Source organism: Carcharhinus amblyrhynchos, chromosome 1 (genome assembly GCF_965287045.1).
Source record: "Carcharhinus amblyrhynchos chromosome 1, sCarAmb.v2.hapA, whole genome shotgun sequence".
NCBI lineage: Eukaryota > Metazoa > Chordata > Chondrichthyes > Carcharhiniformes > Carcharhinidae > Carcharhinus > Carcharhinus amblyrhynchos.
In genome coordinates this window covers 88,668,711-88,688,224 of record NC_137324.1, presented here as the reverse complement: position 1 = coordinate 88,688,224, position 19,514 = coordinate 88,668,711, and the positions used below count along the sequence as shown (strand labels likewise).

The 19,514-nt window shown below is 40.3% G+C and overlaps 1 protein-coding gene across 1 annotated transcript in view; it reads left to right on the top strand.

The window, feature by feature from the left end:
• LOC145343045 (protein NOXP20-like) overlaps nucleotides 1-19,514 on the top strand; it is a 43,503-nt gene that overhangs the window by 2,851 nt on the left and 21,138 nt on the right. The window contains exons 2-8 of the mRNA XM_080188824.1: nucleotides 653-1,060; nucleotides 6,933-7,017; nucleotides 7,720-7,836; nucleotides 10,232-10,332; nucleotides 10,711-10,845; nucleotides 14,015-14,167; nucleotides 18,136-18,259. Coding sequence (XP_080044950.1) covers nucleotides 665-1,060; nucleotides 6,933-7,017; nucleotides 7,720-7,836; nucleotides 10,232-10,332; nucleotides 10,711-10,845; nucleotides 14,015-14,167; nucleotides 18,136-18,259 — 1,111 coding nt within the window. The 5' untranslated portion in view covers nucleotides 653-664. The remainder of the gene's footprint in view (nucleotides 1-652; nucleotides 1,061-6,932; nucleotides 7,018-7,719; nucleotides 7,837-10,231; nucleotides 10,333-10,710; nucleotides 10,846-14,014; nucleotides 14,168-18,135; nucleotides 18,260-19,514) is intronic.

The window sequence follows — 19,514 nt, the reverse complement described above, 5'->3', positions numbered from 1 at the left end:
AGGTTTATGTTGAGTATGCCTGTTGCTGTCTTTCTGCACTTTTTATTGAACCAGGGTTGATCCTCTGGCTTGATGGTAATAGTCAAGTGAGAAATATGCCAGACAGAGATTACAGATTATGATTGAGATCCTCAATTCTGTCCAAAGGACCTCATGGATGCCTGGTTTTGAGCTGCTAGATTTGATCTGAATCTATGCTATTTAGCATGGTGTGGTGCCACACAACACAATGGAGGGTATCTTCAGTCAGAGGGAGTTCATCTTCATATGAACTGTATGGTGATCACTCCTGCTAACACTGTCGTAAATGCATATGCAACAGGTAGATTAATGAAGACAAGGTCTGTTAGGGCTGCTAGCAATGATGAGCTGCCAGCATCTGCTTGGCAGCTCTCAGTGGTTGTGGCATCTGCTATCAGGGAATTGAATTGCTTGCAGAACACTTAATTCCATCAGGCCTCCGTCACAGAACTGGAGGGTGGCTCCCCAGCCATTGGGAAAAGTCTTGTTGGTCTAACGAAGTATGGCCAATAGCACACTTTTTTGTACTTTTTTAAATGCTTGCTTATTTGTGTTTTAAATTATTCAACTGTCTACATTTGAGAAATTTGGAATGAATGTGAGTGGTAATAATCAACATTTTATTTGATAGGTATGATTGGCAATGTCTGAGACAGAGGATGGGAAAAGAGATGATATTTCAGTTGCAGTGGCAAGCTTATCTATGGAAGATGAGTTTAGTGAGCCATCTGGAAATGGTGCTGATATTCCAGCCACAGCATCATCTTCTCAAGTAAGTCATTCTTTGGAGTCTGGACCCATTCAACTGCCAACTGACAGCACAAGCTCTATCCAACAAGACATTGAACAGCATACGGAGGCCATCAGTGAACCAAAACAGAGTGATCTAGTAGAACAAGCCATGACAAAAGATCTTCTCTTGACAGAAGAGACATGTGAAACCATATCTGATGATTGTAAGGAAGCAGTAAGTCTTGAATCAGAATTCAGCAGACCTCCAAATTTGGATGAGCATGCATCAACAAAGGAAAATATTGAGGTATGTGGTGCATTTGAGAACTAGTTTTAAATAATCAGAATAAAGCTAGTTCTCGTTACGATGGAGGTTTTTAGCTCTTAAGCTCTGTTGAGATCTCTAGAGACAATATTTTGTGCTTCTTATTCATGTAAGTGGCATGTATCATGAAAGCTGGAATGGTAATCTACCGTTGCTGATGGCTAAATAGAATGTAAACTGGGGTGTACAATTATTTTGATAATGAATAATTGATTGATTAAGCATTATGCAAATCTAATTGGCTTTTGTCTGATTTTGATCCACATATGTGAATGTTCCACATCAAAGATTTCCATCCTAATCATGAATTACTATTTGTTTGTTTTTGCACTATTAGTCGAGTCACTAAATAGCAAGCAGGATTAAGAATTTTGTTTGTCTTTCACTCCTCTTCGCTGATTAAGATGCTGAGGTTGGTTGTGTTCCCCAGTGCTGGCAGGCAATATCTCTTTTCCCTAAAGTAATGAATTGTTCTGATAGTTAACGATTACAGTTTTAACCATTGAGTATTCTAATATGTGTATATGATCAGTGGCTTCCATTTGGAATAAATGGCAAACCATTATTCCTATCAGTTCAAACTGTATCTGAAACATTCAATTCTGGTTGTATATACTTTATTAATGACAAACAGTGCAGAGTCATAGATAAAAGCAAATTACTGCAGATGCTGGAATCTGAAACCAAAAGAGAAAATGCTGAAAAATCTCAGGTCTGGAAGGAGAGAAAAAAGCTGACATTTCGAGTCCAGATGACCCTTTGTCAAAGCTTTGTCAATGCAGAGTCATCCTTTTCTATTTTTGACATAACAAAACATTGTTATTGTGCATCATAAAATCATCAGTTTCTGCAGGAAAGATGCAAATTCTTCAATACTTTGGGTATGCTGCATGTCATGTTTATGTCAGTTGTCACTTTGTTCCTTTCAACCCCTATCTCCCAAAACTCAGCTATGGGCTGAATTTTCATCCTTGAGGTGGGTAGTGAGAGTCAAGAAATTTCCTGCCTTGGCCTTTCTGTTTTTCAGGAGAGAGTGCCAGATTCTTTGAAAATGTAACTAGTAGAGTTGATGTGAGGGAGCCAGTCGATGTGGTATATTTAGACTTTCAGGAAGCATTTGACAAAGTCTCACATAAGAGATTATCGTGCAAGATTAAAGCGCATGGGATCGGGGGAAGTGTATTGATAAGGATTGAGGACTGGTTGGCAGAGAGAAAACAAAGTTGGAATTTAATGGGTCCTTTTCAAATTGGCAAGCAGTAAGTGATGGGGTGCTGCAGGAATCAGTGCTGGGACCCCAGCTATTCAAAATATTTATTAATGATTTGGATAAGGGAGCAGAATGTAACATTTTGAAGTTTGCAGATGATACCAAGTTGGATGGGAGAGTGAACTGTGAGGAGGATGCAGAAATCCTTCAGTATGATCTGGGCAAGTTGGGTGAGTGGGCAAATCAATGGCAGATGCAGTATAATTTGGATAAATGTGAAATTATTCACTTTGAAAGCAAAAAAAAGGCAGACTACTATTTGAATGGGAATAATTGGGAGAGGGGTGTGTGCAGCGAGATCTGGGTATCCTTCTGTACCGGTCGCTGAAGGTAGGCATGCAGGTGCCGTAGATGGTAAAGAAGGCAAATGGTATGTTGGCCTTCGTTGCAAGAGGTTTCGAGTTCAGGAGCAGAGATGTGTTGTTGCAATTATACAGGACCTTGGTGAGGCCACATCTAGAATATTGTGTGCAGTTTTGGTCTCCTTTTCTGAGGAAAGATGTTCTTGCCCTCAAGGAAGTGCAGCAAAAGTATACCAGGCTGATTCCAGGGATGGCAGGGCTGATGTATAAGGAGAGAATGACTAGGTTAGGATTGTTTTCACTGGAATTCAGATGCACGAAGGGGAAAAAGACTTATAAAATTCAAATCAGGACCTATACTGGGTGGACGCAGGAACGATGTTATGGTGGGGTAGTCAAGAACTGGGGGGGGGGGGATGGTTTTACAATGTGAGGATTCAGGATAGACCATTTAGGACAGAGGTGAGGAGATATTTCTTCACCCTAAGAAGGATGAACCTGTGGGAATTCATTACCACAGGAAGTAATTGATGCCAAAACATTGAGTGTATTCAAGAGGTGGCTAGATGTAGTACTTGGGTGAATGGAATCAAAGGTTATGGGAAGAAAGCAGGATTAAACTATTGAGTTGGATTATCAGCCATGATTGTGATGAGTGATGGAGCAGGCTCAAAGAGCCAAATGACCTTCTCCTGCTTCTATGTTTCTATCTATAACGAGGCTTGGCTGACAATCCAGAAATCCATTAACCTGTTGAAACACCTGAGTCCTGGAGGGAAAAAATACTTGATTGACAGCTCTGGATCTTTGCTTTATATTGTCAATTGCACAGTGTTTATTTACATGAGATAGAGCAGTTTCAAGTGTTTTCAATGTCTTCTACTGATACTTTAAAGAGTCTGGATGATTGACACTTCATTGGCCTGTAGTAAAAATAAGTTTTTTCCAAGCAAGTGGAAAGATTTGAATTGCTTTCTTTTAAAACTTTATTTATACAAATTACTATCACCATAGACTTAATTGCATCTACGCAGTGTGTAGTGGATCAATGGGCAAGGAAGTGCCGTCGCTTGTAGTGGGCCCAATGGGATGGGTGGGAAACATTTAATTAAAAAACCTTCTGAAGCTTCTTCCGCATGCAGGCTAATTCCATGTCTAGTCCTTTCAGAACCTAAACTAAATATTGCTAAATAAATGCTGTTTAATGACATTAGCCCTTCTGTTACTTTTCTGATGATTTAAAGTCAGCAATAATTGGCCAGAATGGATTTATGCTTTTTTTTGGACAAAATGTAATTGGGCAATTTTCCATGTTAGTTGAGGCCAATGTTGAAGCTGAAATGGAGTAGTTTATCGAGAAACAAAGAACAAGGTAGCACAAGAACAGGACCTTCAGCCCTCCAAGCCTGCACCAATCACGTGTTCCTAACTAGACCATCTGTTTGTATCCCTCTATTTCCAGTCTGTTCATGTGGCTATCTAGATGAGTCTTAAATGATCCTAGCATATCTGTCTCAACTTGGTAGTGCATTCCAGGCCCCACCACCCTCTGTGTAAAATATGTCCCCCGCATATCTGTATTGAACTTTGCCACCCCCCCCCCCCCCCCCCTGCTTAACTTGAGCTTGTGACCACTTGTGATTGTCATTTCTGACCTGGAAAAAATCTTCCAACTGTTCACCCTATCCATGCCCTTCATAATTTTATAAACTTCTATTAAGTTGCCCCTCAACCTCTGTCTTTCCAGGGAGAACAATCCTAGTTTACTGAATCTCACCTCATAGCTAATATCCTCCATACCAGGCAACATCCTGTTAAACCTTTTTGGCACTCTCTCCAAAGGCTCCACATCCTTCCGGTAGTGTGGTGACCAGAACTGGACGCAGTATTCCAGATGTTCTATATAACTGCAACACCATATGCCAACTTTAATACTCTGTGCCCTGTCCAATAAAGGCAAGCGTGCCATATGTCTTCTTCACCACCTTTTCAGTCTGTGCTGCCACCTTTTAAGGATCTGTGGACTTGCACACCCAGATCCCTCAGTGTACCTATACTCCTGATGGTTCTGCCTTTTATTGTCTAGCTCCCCCCTGCATTAGATCTACCAAAATGCATCACCTCGCATTTATCTGGATTAAATTCCATCTGCCATTTTTCCACCCTATTTTCCAGCCTATCTGTATCCTGCTGTATTCTCTGACAATGTTCATCACTATCCGCAATTCCAGCAATCTTTGTATCATCCACAAACTTACTAATCAGACCAGCTACATCTTCTTCCAAATCATTTATATATATCACAAACAGCAGAGGTCCCAGAACAGAGCCCTGCAGAACTCCACTAGTTACAGACCTCCCCTCCACTGCTACCCTCTGTCTTCGATGGCCAAGCCAGTTCTGTACCCATCTAGCTAGCTCACCTTTGGTCTTGTGAGATTTAACCTTTTGCACCAGTCTGCCATGAGGGACCTTGTCAAATGCTTTATTAAAATTCATGTAGACAATATCCATGGCCCTTCCCTCATCAATCATTTTTGTCACCACCTCAAAAAAAACTCAATCAGATTTGTGAGGCATGACATCCCTCATACAAAACCATGTTGTCTATCGCTAATGAGACTATTCAGTTCTAAATGTATACAAATCCTATCTCTAAGAACCTTCTCCAACAATTTCCGACATTGAGCTCGCTACCCTTCTTAAATAACAGGACCACATTTGAACATAAGAAATAGGAGCAGGAGTAGGCCATCTAGCCCTTCGAGCCTGCCCCGCCATTCAGTAAGATCATGGCTGATCTGAAGTGGCTCAGTTCCACTTTCCCGCTTTCTCCCCATAACCCTTAATCCCCTTGCCTACCAAAAACCTATCTACCCGCGTCTTAAATATATTTAGCGAGGTAGCCTCCACCACTTCAACGGGCAGAGAATTCCAGAGATTCACCACCCTTTGAGTGAAGAAGTTCCTCCTCAACTTTGTTCTAAACTGCCCCCCCCCCTTATCTTGAGGCTGTGCCCTCTAGTCCTGCTGTCCTTTCTGAGCGGGAAGAACCTCTCCACCTCATTTGCTATCCTCCAATCCTCTGGGACCTCACTTGTGTCCAATGAAGAAACAAAGATTTCTCTTAGGGGCCCAACAATTTCATCTCTTGTCTCTCTCAGTAACCTAGAACAGATGCCATCAGGCCCTGGGGATTTGTCTACCTTAATGCTTCCTAAAATACCTAATACTTCCTCCCTTGTAACTGCAATTTGTTCTAATGGGTCTACACATCCCTCTGGGAAACTACCAATCAATATGTCCCTTTCCTTTGTGAATACTGATGCAAAGTATTAATTTAGGATCTCACCTACTTCCTTGGATTCTAAACATAATTCCCCTCCTTTGTTCTTGAGAGGTCTGACTCTTTCTGTGACAACCCTCTTGTTCCTAAAATGCCTTGGGATTCTCCCTAATTGTGTCTGCCAAGGACATTTTGTGACCCCCTGTTTGAGTTCTTTTCTACTTTCTCTGTATTCCTCCAAAGCTTCATCTGTTTTTAGCTGCTTGGACTTTATGTATGCCTTTTTTTTTGATTAGACCCACAATTGCTCTGGTTATCCACGGCTTTCGAATCCTACCTTTCCTGTCTTTCCTTTTTACAGGGACATGCCTGTCCCGCACTCCTGCCAGCACAATGACTGCACCCTTCCTGTTTCTGAACTCCACCCACAGTGACCTGTTACATGATCCTTCCAAATTGTCCACCCTCTGTACCACTGTAATATGCTCCCTAACCAGTATTGCTACTCCCCCACCTCTTCTAATCACTCCTCTGTGTCACCTAAAACACTTATACCCTGGAATATTCAGCTGCAGTCCTGTCCTCCTTTTAACCAAGTCAAACGAGATGTGGCTAGCTCTTGAACAGTCTTCTGCACAATAGCAGAATATTGTTGGAGATCACATTGGCTGAGGGCTGGCATTTATGATGTGAAGCTAAGGAGGAGACTAGAAGGACTGTGCCTCGACACTTCTGCATCCGAAACAGACTTTGGAAGCCTATGTACAGAACTTTCTATCTTTTTCTCAGCCAAAATTCCTGCTATGAAATTTTTTGTAGACAGTGTAAGTTTGTAAGGTCAAAGAATATGTCAAACTATTTACTTGTCTAAGATAATTAATAACCACCATTCTATAAAATTAGACAGCGGCTGCTGTGAGATTGTGTATAGTCAAAACGCCCCCAACTGTACCTTGTAAATAAATAAACATTTTCATTTGTGTATCAAATCTACAGGATCCAACTTCGAATAAAGGTAAAGCCTGGGGATCCTGGGGAACCTGGGGGAAATCACTGTTGTCATCAGCAACAGCAACTGTTGGTAAGTGTCCTGGAAGAAATCTAGTAATTAAGAGCGCTAAAAGTATGTTGACTGTGGAGGTTTCCAGAGAGGAGTGTAGTAGCTTTACAGGTTAACACAATGCAGTGGCCTTTGTGTTACTGACGGATGTGTGTTTCTTTTGGATCCTGTGGACTTTAACAGTAGGACTAAATGAAAATCTTTTACTTTTATTTCTAGTCACAGCCAGATTGAGAGACTGGCTGATTGTTAGGCAGGTGAGCATGGTAAAGGAGTGGAGAAGGGAGTCAGTGGTTAGAAGGCCCCAGTGTATTGCTGGTGATGAGAGGGGAGAGAGCAGAAGAGCCTATGAGGATGAGGATATTGTACCTGGGGTTCTGTGCATAGTGAGGTTGATCACAAAACTGGGCTTGGATTTAGCATCAGGCATTACTAATTTATGGCACAGTCAATGTGGTTGGATAAATGTGCTTGGGGAGTAACATCCTGAGAATCTTGGAGATGTGTGCTAATGGTTAAAATTAATTAACCGTTAGCCCATCACACTAAGTGACTTTAATATCCATTTGAAATAATCATATGCCAAGTTGTAGTAGTAAGAGATTTTAAACTTTTTTCAATAACGTTTAATGGGTAGAAAAAGATACATTTTTTCTTTTATGAAATATGATTTAAATCCTTATCTGTATGTTGAATAAATTAATAGTTATAATTCAATTTCAGGTCATGGGCTGAGCACTGTAATGGAGAAGGCAGAAGCATCTCTCAAAATACATAGTAATACTCAAGCATCTGAGGAGAGGAAACTGTCTGAGACAGTTGAAGTTACCTCAGCATCAGGTAGCTGGAAAAAAGTTGGACCTAGTATCTTTTTCTTGTCTGTTTTCTTTTCTTCTCTTTTGATGGCATCGATTCTTTGTTTGGGAGTACTTCAAAGGCATTGTGTGTCTTCTGGTAGTCTTGCTGGAAGTGCTTTGTTTTGCAGCTTCTAAATTAATCAGTAGTGATTCCTGGGGATCAGCATCAGTAACTGTCTTGTGTAGAAAGCTGGGCACGAACGACACCTGATCAGAGAAAATATTTAAATTATGGAAATACTTACATCAATGCTGTGCCTGTTGAATAGAATCTAGCCTCATTCATTTGGACATTTCCAACTATCTTGCATCAGCTTATCAGACCTTTGACTTTAAATTGAGTTTTCCCCGTGTGTTGTCTTCTGTGGCTTATCCATGCACTTCAAACCATAGTTATCTAGATCTAGCATGTAACCATGCCTATATGACTTAATTTACCTGCATCCATTTGCATGTGTGTTTTGGACTCCAATCCCTCACTTTTTAAATTTCCCCTTTCTCTCCCTTTTCTTCCTTTTTTTGTTCAATCCCTTTTATTCCTTTCTCTACCATCAGTCACTCTGCACTCGTAAGCCTTAATTCTACAGCTCCCAATTTCCTACTCATTTGCTACCATGCTAGGCTTTACTCCATCATAAATTACTTGACAGCTTCTGTGCCTCCCTGGGCATCTTCTAAAAGGCCAAGCAAGACACTTAGTTATTACTGTGTCCTAACAAGCAGCAACCCCAATTGCTGTGTTATATTTCTTATATGGTGTGCCTGCCGAAAGTTAATCTTCCCATCGTTCCTATCAATCCCTGCATATATTTTTCAATCATATTTTCTCCTGTCTCCCAGTTATTCTGGCCATTTCACCTCCTTTAAGCATCTCCCCTTGTTCTTCCTCTTGCACCTCATCATTGTTCTATACCACTCGCCAAGTATTATGCTTACTTTCTCACGGAGCTATCCTCATTGACTTTGCCTCCAATGACTCTTTTTGTCAAACTAATTGACTGACATACAGTACAGGATGAGCAAAGTTTTGTTTCAACAAAGTGATGTGAAGACCAAGACTGTGTCTTCACTCCCCACTTAACTTTTTTCTAATCACCAGCTCCATCTCTTCCTGGCAAATGGTTGTGGCCAAACCAGATTTTACACAACCTTGGTTTGAAATTTATCGTTACTTAGACCACCTATTTCAACCTCTGTAACATTTCCTAATCCCTTCCCTGCCACTAATCATGTGCTGTTGAACACCTCTCCACGCCTTTGCTCCTCTTGGTTGAGCACTAATGCAAAGGCAAGATGGTGCTCATGCTAGGAATAAAAACAGAAAGAACTCTGGCCAGGCAGCATCTGTGGAGAGAAAAACAGAGTTTAATGTTTTAGGCCTGTGACCTTTAATCAGAATCTACTCTTCTTTTACTTATCCTTCTGCTCTTTGGGCTTTCCTTTGTTTTATTTGCCGATATTTTATCATGCCACCCTTCGCTTTCCTAATTTCCTTTGTAATTTCATCCCTGCACTTTCAATACCACTTGAGGCATTTTGCAGTATTGAGCTGTTGCTATCTGACATGTTTCTCTTCTTTTGTCTTAACATATTCTGAGGAGACAGGATCTATACTTGGGAGTCCAATCCTTTTTCTTGTGGGTACATATTTGCTCTGAACTCTCTCTATCTCCTTGAATCCCTCAAACTATCTGACACTAATTTACCTCCAAGCTGTTTCCAGTCCATTTTTGCCAAATCACACCTCAGTTTTATAAATTTGTCTTTTCCCTAGTTGAGAGCATTTACTCTTCGTCTATCTTTATCTTTTTCCGTAATTGTACGAAACTTAACTGAATTATGAACACTGTCATTAAAATACTGCCCTACTAATACCCTTTCCACCAGCTCAGCTTCTTCCACTAAAACTATCTTTGCAATCCTACTTCTAATTTATTTCCTAGCTTTCTAAAATATGTCTGCAGGAATTCATCCAACAGAGAGTTCTTTTGGAGCTCAGAGACCAGAACGTGTGATGTCCTGGCTTTGGATACAAGGGAATAGATAATTTTGCAAGGATAATCACTTTTCTGTTTTAAAATGGAGTCCAGTCTAGTTGGTTCTTCTCAAGCTGTGTGTAGCAAGAAATGAAGCATTTTTGAAAATAAAATTAAGCATTGTTGAGTCCTTGTCAGTCTCAACAATACAAGTACTGTTTGAACCTATCTTAGTGTCAAGAGATGTGGAGGTCAAGATGCAGCAAGAAAGTAATTTCTGTATTTCCATTGGATTTCTTGTGGGAAATACTTTCGAGGAATTGGTAGAATTGTGCAGCTTCAACTCCCCTAATAATAGGGATACGTTGTGATCTTAGTAAATTATTTTACTTTCCTGAACAGATCCACAAGAAGAAATCCATTCTGAAGATGTTCAACCCTCTTCTCCCAGTGCCGGATCTCGTGGCATGTTGTCAACAATTTCTAATGTTGTTCAAAGCACAGTAAGTGAAATGAGACATCCTGACTGGCACATTATGATTTTCATGCAAGGTTTCTTCCTTTCTTAATCAAGTTCTTCCAGGCTGGTTACAGTTGGTTAAAATGCTGCATTACATTTTTCAGGCCCAACTGAAAAAGGGGGAAACATAATTAACCACATCAACCGATACTGACTTCTAATTAGCCTGACTTCTGCACTGACCATTGTTCTGGAAATAATTCAGAAATGTAAATGAGTTTCGAATACAAAATGTCTGATGAACATGCTTGAAATAGGTGATGCTGTATGTGATAAGTTATAATGTGTGGACTAACTTATCAACTGTAAAAATAATGATTAACTATAAATACTACTTGTTATTTTCTGTGCCTTTTTTTAGGGTAAGACTGTGATCACAGGTGGCTTGGATGCGCTCGAATTTATTGGCAAGAAGACTATGAATGTCCTTGCAGAAAGTGATCCTGGATTCAAGAAAACAAAGATATTAATACATCGAACTGCCACTTTGTCCCAGGTATTGAGAATGCATTTTACAACTACAGTAGCATTTTATACTGAGTTAAACTTTACATTTTATTGGTTTCATCAGAACACTTGTAATCATTTCTGAAACTCTTGTTTTAGTATTTATGCTAGTATGAATTGGTCAGTTTATAAAATAGTACAGTGTAGTATGGGACAGGAACACCATTGCACTGTTCCACACAATGATGGAAGTTTATGTACCTACAGAGTTCCCTTTGTTGAGCTCCACAGTCTCTTAGAGGCAGTAGTTAGAGTCTCTCACATCTACTAGTGATCTTTTCAGAATATCAATGAAGAGTGAAAGCAAGTCACTGTAACTGTTATCATAGAAATCATAGAAACCCTACAGTGCAGAAAGAAGCCATTCGGCCCATCGAGTCTGCACCAACCACAATCCCACCCAGGCCCTACCCTCACATCCCCACATTTACCCACTAATCCCTCTAACCTACGCATCCTGGGACACTAAGGGGCAATTTAGCATGGCCAGTTAACCTAACACGCACATGTTTGGACTATTGGAGGAAATCCACGCAGACATGAGGAGAATGCGCAAACTCTACACAGTGACCCAAGCCAGGAATCGAACCCAGGTCCCTGGAGCTGTGAAGCAGCAATGCTAACCACTGCTACCGTGCTGCCCTTATCTTGGATACAATAATGGAATAATACCAGGAAAGGGTAGAAACTGAGGAAACAAAAGGGAATGTTGTCCTCACTTTTAAAAATACTGATCCAATGTATTTAAATGTGCGCAACTGTCAGCTGTAGTAACCAGCAGAATTTTCTCAACATTTTATAGCATCCAATTTAATGAGCTCTTCAAATGACACACTAAAAGCTTAATGGCTTCTGTCCAAGCCCTACTATTGCAAATACTCATTACCTATTTAAATGTCAATTTGGAATCTCATTTTCATGAAATGGAACATCTAAATTGGTCAGGTATTGTTTTAAATGCCTCAAACTACAACAATTTCTTGGAATTAAACAGGAAAAGGAGTAGGCTAAAGGCAAAGTACTGTGGATGCTGGAATCTGAAACAAAAACAGAAAATGTTGGAGGAATTCAGCATGTCTGACAACATCTGTGGAGAGAGAAAATATATTTAACTGCTGGAGCCTGCTCCACTATTCAGTGATATTGTGGCTCATCTGTGACCGAACACTTACCCAGCTTTGTCCCATAACACCTTGGGCAAATAAAAAACCGTCAATCTCAGTTTTGAAATTAACAATTGCCTTTTACAGAATCAAATTTTGAATTACCACTGATTATGTGGAAATGTTTCCTAATTTCACTCCAACCTTTAGACTATGCTGCCTAGCCCTAGATTCCCAAACAGTGGAAATAGATTTTCTCTATTATTTGTTCCTCTTAACATCTTAACTTGATGAAGTCAAAGAAGATTTACATTTATATCATGTTTTCACCACCACCGGATGTCACAAATAACTTCATCACCAATTAAGTACTTCCGGAAGTGTGGTCATTCTGTTGTAATGTGGAGAATGAGGCAGCCTGTTTGTTCATAGCAAGATCCTAAAAACAGGAATTTGTTAATGACCGGCTACTTTGGTTTTTGATGTTGACCAAGACATTAACGTTAGCCAGAAGACTAAGATTATCTCCCGTGTTCTTCTTCTAAGTAATACCATGAAATCTTTTGCACTTACCCAGAAGGGCAGATAGACCGGAGTTTAATGCCTAAGCTAAAAAATGGCACCTAACTTTGACAGTGCAGCTCTACCTCAATACTCCACATTCCAAATTACAAGGACCGCAGCCTGGATTTTCGCTTGTGTCAGGAAGCGGGAGTTGGAAAATTTCCAGAAAATTTCTCTGCATCCATTTTGGATGCTGGTGGTCAGAGTGGGGGTGTGCGCGATAGGAGGAAGAGCTTTAAATGGCAGGATCTTAATTCTTGATGAGTGGATGCAGAATGGAATCAAGCCACCCATCCCCAGGACCAGGTTGAAGGTGAATACAGGTCAGAAATGGTCACAGAGCCAGGCTGTTTAAAAGCCCCAGCTGGTTCTCTAGGCCTTTCTTAAACGTTAGACCATTTGTACTCATCTTTCACACTCCTTCACCCTCAGCCCACAAGCCCATTTATGCCATCTCATGGGTCCTCCTATCTTTCACATCAACCCATGCCTGCTGCTCACCCCCAAAGCCAACTTAGTGTTAACTCGTGTCTTAAGAACAGAAGAAACAGGAACAGGAGTAGGCCATCTAGCCCTTCGAGCCTGCCCCACCATTCAGTAAGATCAGTGGATGTATTACCACCCACAATTCTTTGCCTTTACAAACTCCATGCCAATTTCCCCACAATCCATCATTGGCAGACTTTGGGAGCCATGCTGTGATGAATTCAAATAAAATTTAAATATCTCTATATTAAAAAAAAATCCCATTTATGAAAGCTCATTCAATCCCCTGGAGTACTTAATCTCTTGTTAAATCCAACACTTGTATTCATAATCCCACATCAATGACAGCTTTGTGTCTCATTGAACTGTCAATCAAATGTGAATTTACAGCTTCCCTTCCATTGTGGTGATAGGTTGTGGACGGCAACGAGGTATTAATAATGATTTAATGAAAGCACTTAGTGCCATGTCAAAGCAGCTATTGAAAGTATTAGCACAATTGTTTTGACAAATTTCTCAGACTGATGCAGAGAGCTTTACAATTTTTAAAGGGCTTGCCATTATCCACCCTGCAATAACATCTATGACTGCTCTTAAAATTCATAACTTGAGTTGCATGATCAGCCATGATCATAATGAACAGCTAGGCAGACTCGAGGGGCTGAAGGCTTACTGCTCCTGTTTTCTATGTCTGTGTTTCCATCACACCCATAGTAAGGCTCATTCAATATGATTTCAATAACTACTAAAATTGACTATCCATCAAGATTTTCATGCCACAGTATAAACATTGAGACATGTTGGAAAGGGAAGCAGGATAATACTGCAATGGCAATTCAATCTTGCATTTTTCATAGCCTCTGAAATGCCATCATGTGGACATTTTTGAATCTTGTTACATAACGCATGATGCGATTTGCACATTTCACCTGACATCTGAATTTATTAATTATATTATGTATATAATAAAACAATGCTTTAACTGGTATTAATTTTTCCAAATAGAGGTTAAGGGAAGCAAAAGAAAAAGAGAAGCAACAACTTTCTCATCAACTGACTGTTGAGAAGACTGCTCACTATGGAATGCTGTTTGATGACTTTCAAGGTCTTTCTCATTTGGAAGCTTTAGAAATTCTTTCCAATGAGAGTGAAATAAAAGTGAGTTTTGAAAATTTTCTCAAACTGTCCTATTTTCTTTTTATATTCTCTTTATTTGGCTATCTCTTTTTTCAAATTTACAATTCCTATTAATGACTTTGAGAATAATATATCCAAGTTACAGATGAAACAAAACTAGATAGGACAATTAGTTGAGAGGCAGACAAAGAGGCTATAAAGACATATAGATAGGTTAAGAGATCAAGGGGGAGACAGATGGAGTACAGTGCAGGAGATGTGAGGTGATTCATGGATCATGGCCAAATTTCACACCTCCACTTCCTTTCACTGCCATTTGCCCAAGGGCTAAAAAGGGAGTTGTCTTCTATTAATGAGGAACTTGACATTGCTGTAGGCTTATGAACCCCTCCCCAGTAAGTTTATATGCGAAGATATAAATTAAAACAGTATTGAAGAGACTGAGCATGGCAGATGGAACCATATTATATAAAAGTTGACTAATTTTAATGAACACATCATCAGTCTACCCTCTCCTTGAATCCGGGCCTCCTGCTGCCCTCTGAAATGTGGGAAATTTTAATGTTGCCAACTTCAAACATAAAACATTTGATGCTGAAGCAAGTCAGAACATGGCCTGCTTTTTGACTGACCCAGCCGCTTCCTTGTCCTGCTCGTTGGGCAGCAGATCTGGCTTTAAGCAATTAATTCCCCCATTTGATCAAAATAGCAGTTGCTTTCTGTTTTGCATTAGAGGTGGGTTTGCAGTCTAGAATTGAAGCTGCCTTCTGATTCTCTTCTATAAAGGGAAAACCTGGCCCTTAGTCTTTCTGGTTAAAGGACTGACCATTTGAAAGTGAAACAAGGAGGAATTTCTTTATTGAGGTTTGTGAAACTTTGGAATTCTCTACCCTAGAGGACTGTGGATGCTCAGTTTATATTGAGTATATTCAAAGCCAAGATAGATTTTCGGACTGGGTGGTTAGAGTGGAGGTTTACAGGTAGCTAAGTGGTATTGAGATCAAATATCAGTCATTGTTTTTGGCATGCAAGCTGGAAGGGCCGTATAGCATTCTACTGTTCCTTGTTGAATTCTGTTTATTCTTTGAATTATGTTGCCAATATCTAATAAGCATAAATGGAGTATGGGAATTATGTAGTTCTAATGAATACAAATTATATAAACAATAAATCTAAAGACTAATACAGTGATCCTGTTAAAAACCAAAACACATCTCTGAAAAGTTCAAATCGTTCACTGGCAGAACAATTCTGCAGCGAAGCTATTTCATGAATACGATTATAAGGGGGGCACCACAGAATGTTGTGAGCGTTCAGTCCTGATCTACAGCATTTCAAAATTAGATGGATAAAGGTTCCTTTAAATTTAAGTGACTGCGTAAGGAAATTTTTTTAAAAAGTGACCTTTTCAAGTCTCAGAAATTATGGAGGTGAATAGATCCTGTAGGCAAGTAAAGGAACAGTGCTGGTTCTAATCCCCATTTTGAAGTGGATATACTCCATGTGAAAGCACAACTATGGAATTGATCTGTTTAAAACTCCAGAGCACCCTCCACAACAGGACATCAGTACATCACATGATTTTTAAAAATTCACTTACAAAATGTGGGCCTTGCTGGCTAGCTACCATATATTGCCCATCGCTAAATATACTTGTAAAGTTAATAGTGAGTTGCCTTCTTGAACTGCTGCAGCCTCTACGGTGTAGCTACACCATATTGTGTTCCGAGAGATGAAGTTCCTGGATTTCAACATAGCAACAATGATGGAACAGTGATATATTTTCAAGTCAAAATGGTGAGCGACTTGGAGGGAAACTTCCAGGGAGAAGTTTCTGTTTCATGTGTCTTGAACTTGTTCCATTTTTATCACTTGTCCGTCCAAGTCAATTACACCTTTATAGATACGTTGTGCCTACCCATACCTCAATGTATTTAGCAATTTTCAAAATAATGGGGCGGCATGGTGGCACAATGGTTAGCACTGCTGCTTCACAGCTCCAGGAACCTGGGTTTGATTCCCGGCTTGGGTCACTGTAGGTGTGGAGTTTGTACATTCTCCTCGTGTCTGTGTGGGTTTCCTCCGGGCATTCTAGTTTCTTCCCACAGTCCTAAGATGTGCAGGTTAGGTTGATTGACCATGCTAAAATTGCCCCTTAGTGTCCTGAGGTGCGTAGGTTAGAGGGATTAGTAGGTGGGATTAGGATTAGTGCAGACTCTGGGCCGAATAGCCTCTTCCTGTGCTGTAGGGTTTCTATGATTCTAAAACTTCCAGGTGAATGACAGACTGCATGGGACAATAGTCCACCGGAAGACCAAAAGACGTAGGAGCACAAATAGGCCATTCAGCCTCTTGAATCTGCTCTGCCATTCAATGAGATCATGACGAATCTGATATGATAATGTTCAACTCCACTTTCTTGCATTATCCCCATAATCTTTGATACTTTTACTGATTAAAAATCTGACCATCTCAGTCTTAAGTATTTTTAATGACCCAGCTTCTATATCCCTCTGTGGTAAAGAATTTTGAACATAGAATCTGACATAGATTTACAGACTTCTGAGAGAAAAAATTCCTCTTCATCCCTGTCTTAAATGAGTGACTCTTTACTCTGAAACTATACCCCCTTATCCAAGACTGTCCCATAAGAGGAAACAACATCTTAGCATCTACCCTGTCAAGCTGTCTGAGATTTCTATATGTACCAATGAGATTCCCTTTCATTCTTTTAGAGTCCAATGAGACCTGACCTACTTAATGTCTCCTCATAAGACAATCCCTCCATACCTGGGATCAACCAAATGAACATTTTCTGGACTGCCTCCAATGCCAGTATATCTTTCCTTTGATAAGGAGACCAGAACTGTTCACAGCATTCCAGGTGTGGTTTAGTTAATGCCTTGTATAGTTTTAGCAAGACTTCCCCATTTTTATACTCCATTCCCTTTTAAATAAAGTCCAACACTCCATTTGCTTTCTCAGTTACCTGCCGAATTTGCACGCTAGCTTTTCGTGATTTATGCACGAGGAGCCTCTGAACTGCCCTTACTTCAGAGCAAGGGTAACCTGCCAGGCTTTCCCTGTTCTACTGAGGCCAGGTCTGGAAGTAGTTATTAATTGAACACTTAAAGGCTTCAATTAGAGCAGGACCATACACCTGTTCCCTATATATTACTGACAGGGCTGGGTCCAATGGGAAATGTCACTTGGGTAATTTCACAGGCACCTGTCAATCCGTCAGAAGGAGCTCTTAAAATTCTGGCCAATGGTTTTAATGGGTGGCAATGAATATCTCCTTGGAGGCAAATTCTGAGGCGGGGAGTCATTTGATCATGTTGGTGGATGTAGCGTGGGGTCTCCACTGATTAAATCTTGGATGGGAAGACTTGAGCACAGACTACCTGGCTAGATGCCTAATGAAACTCAAGTGGGCAATTATTACTTAGCTAATAATAACTGCAACCAGCAAAGGCTGAGGTACTTGCCTTGTGGGACAATTCTATTGTGGTTCAAAGCCACTCATTGTTTAATTAAGGGGCCTAGCTTTGGGAGTGGAGTGCCTGCTGAGAGCCATCCACTTTCCTTTCCTTCTGACCTCCCTCATCAGTGACTGCCTCCCTAACCTGCTCTTACTTTTCTTCAGGGATCCCTGGAGAAGGCCCAAGTGAATTTCCGGCAGTAGCAACCACTACCAATGATTCTGTGGTAATGTAGAGCTGCCAGCTTCAGATTGACCAGTACTCTCAGGAGGATATCTACTGAAATAGGAGAACTGCAGCATGTAAATATTTGCCATGGAACCATGAGCCCCGTGGTAGGTTTGCTGATGCTAGTTAGGGGCTTCATCCCCTCAAGGCTCCTGGCAATTGAGTCAATGGATATGCTGTCAGTTTTGGAAGCTTATATTGTGTCCCACGCACTGCCCCCATTATGTTCCACCTATTATTCATAAATCATTTATTGAAGATCTTCTTTTGCTTTTTCAGGTTCAGTCTGTTTTGATGTCTCTCTCAGGAGATGAGTTGGATACTCTGAGAAAGGACTTGATCAGTATTAAAGATGTCTTCTTACTCGAATTAAATATAGAGGAAGAGCAAGAGGAAAAGAAATGTATGCTAATGTGATATTACTGTCTCTTTGCATGGTTTCTCAAAAGATGATGTGAAAAGTTGGTATTAGAAGTAATGAGCATAATGTAACTGAAACTGAGGGACAGGGATGGGGTAGTGGAGGCATTGGGGGGTGCAAGTCCTTGAGGTTCAGGGTATTGGGGAGTCCTGTGGTGGTTCAGCTTGGGTTTTAACAATAGATACCCAGAAATTAGAAGTGGTTTTGATCCTTCTAACTTTGAGTACCTGTTGGTGTAACCCAGTTGGAATCATCTGGCAATTGTGATTTAAATCACGTTTTCAAATGGTTTCCAGTGCAGAGCAATTGCGTAATGAACATTTGCACTTCTAGCTAATTGTCATGCAAACCTTATGTGTGCTCCTCTGAAGGGCATTCCCCAGCACCACTTTAGATTATTTCCCAATACAATCCCGAGGAATTTGGAAGTTGTGGCCCATTATTGATACATTACTAAAATGTTGAACATTTTTAATGGGTAGCACAGGTTCGATCCCCAGCTTGGGTCACTGTCTGTGTGGAGTTTGCATTCTCCTCATGTCTGTGTGGGTTTTCTCAGGGTGCTCTGGTTTCCTTCCCATGGTCCTAAGATAGGCAGGTTAGGTTGATTGACCATGCTAAAATTGCCTCTTAGAGTCCTAAAATGTGTGGATTGGAGGGATTAGTGTGTAAATATGTAGGGATATGGGGATAGGGCCTGAGTGGGATTGTGGTCAGTGCAGACTCGATGGGCCAAATGGCCTCTTCCTGCACTGTAGGGTTTCTATGATTCTACTTTAAAGTGTGTTTAATTTAAAAACATCTGTTATGCTTCTCATTTTCTTCTCAACTCTCTTTTAACTGGGCATTATATTACTCACATAATTTTAACCCTCATATTTCTTGTACTTAACATTTATTTCATTCATCAGAATCTCATGAATAACATCAGGGCTTAACTCATTCAATAAAGCTAACAGGTTCTATAAACCTGGCTTGTATTTCTTTCAGTTCAGAAGGAGTTTGGTATCATAATTGAAGTGTTTAACAGCATTAAAGAACTTGATACGTTAGATACAACAAAACTCTTTCCTTTGGTGGGTGAGTCCAGAACTGGGAGGCACAGTTAGAAGTTAAACCAGGAAGCATTTTCTAACAAAACCTGCTAAAAATTTAGAATTCTCTTCCCTAGGAGGCTGAATCAATTGACATTTACAAGATCAACAGATTTCTTATTACAAAGGACATGAACAAAAGA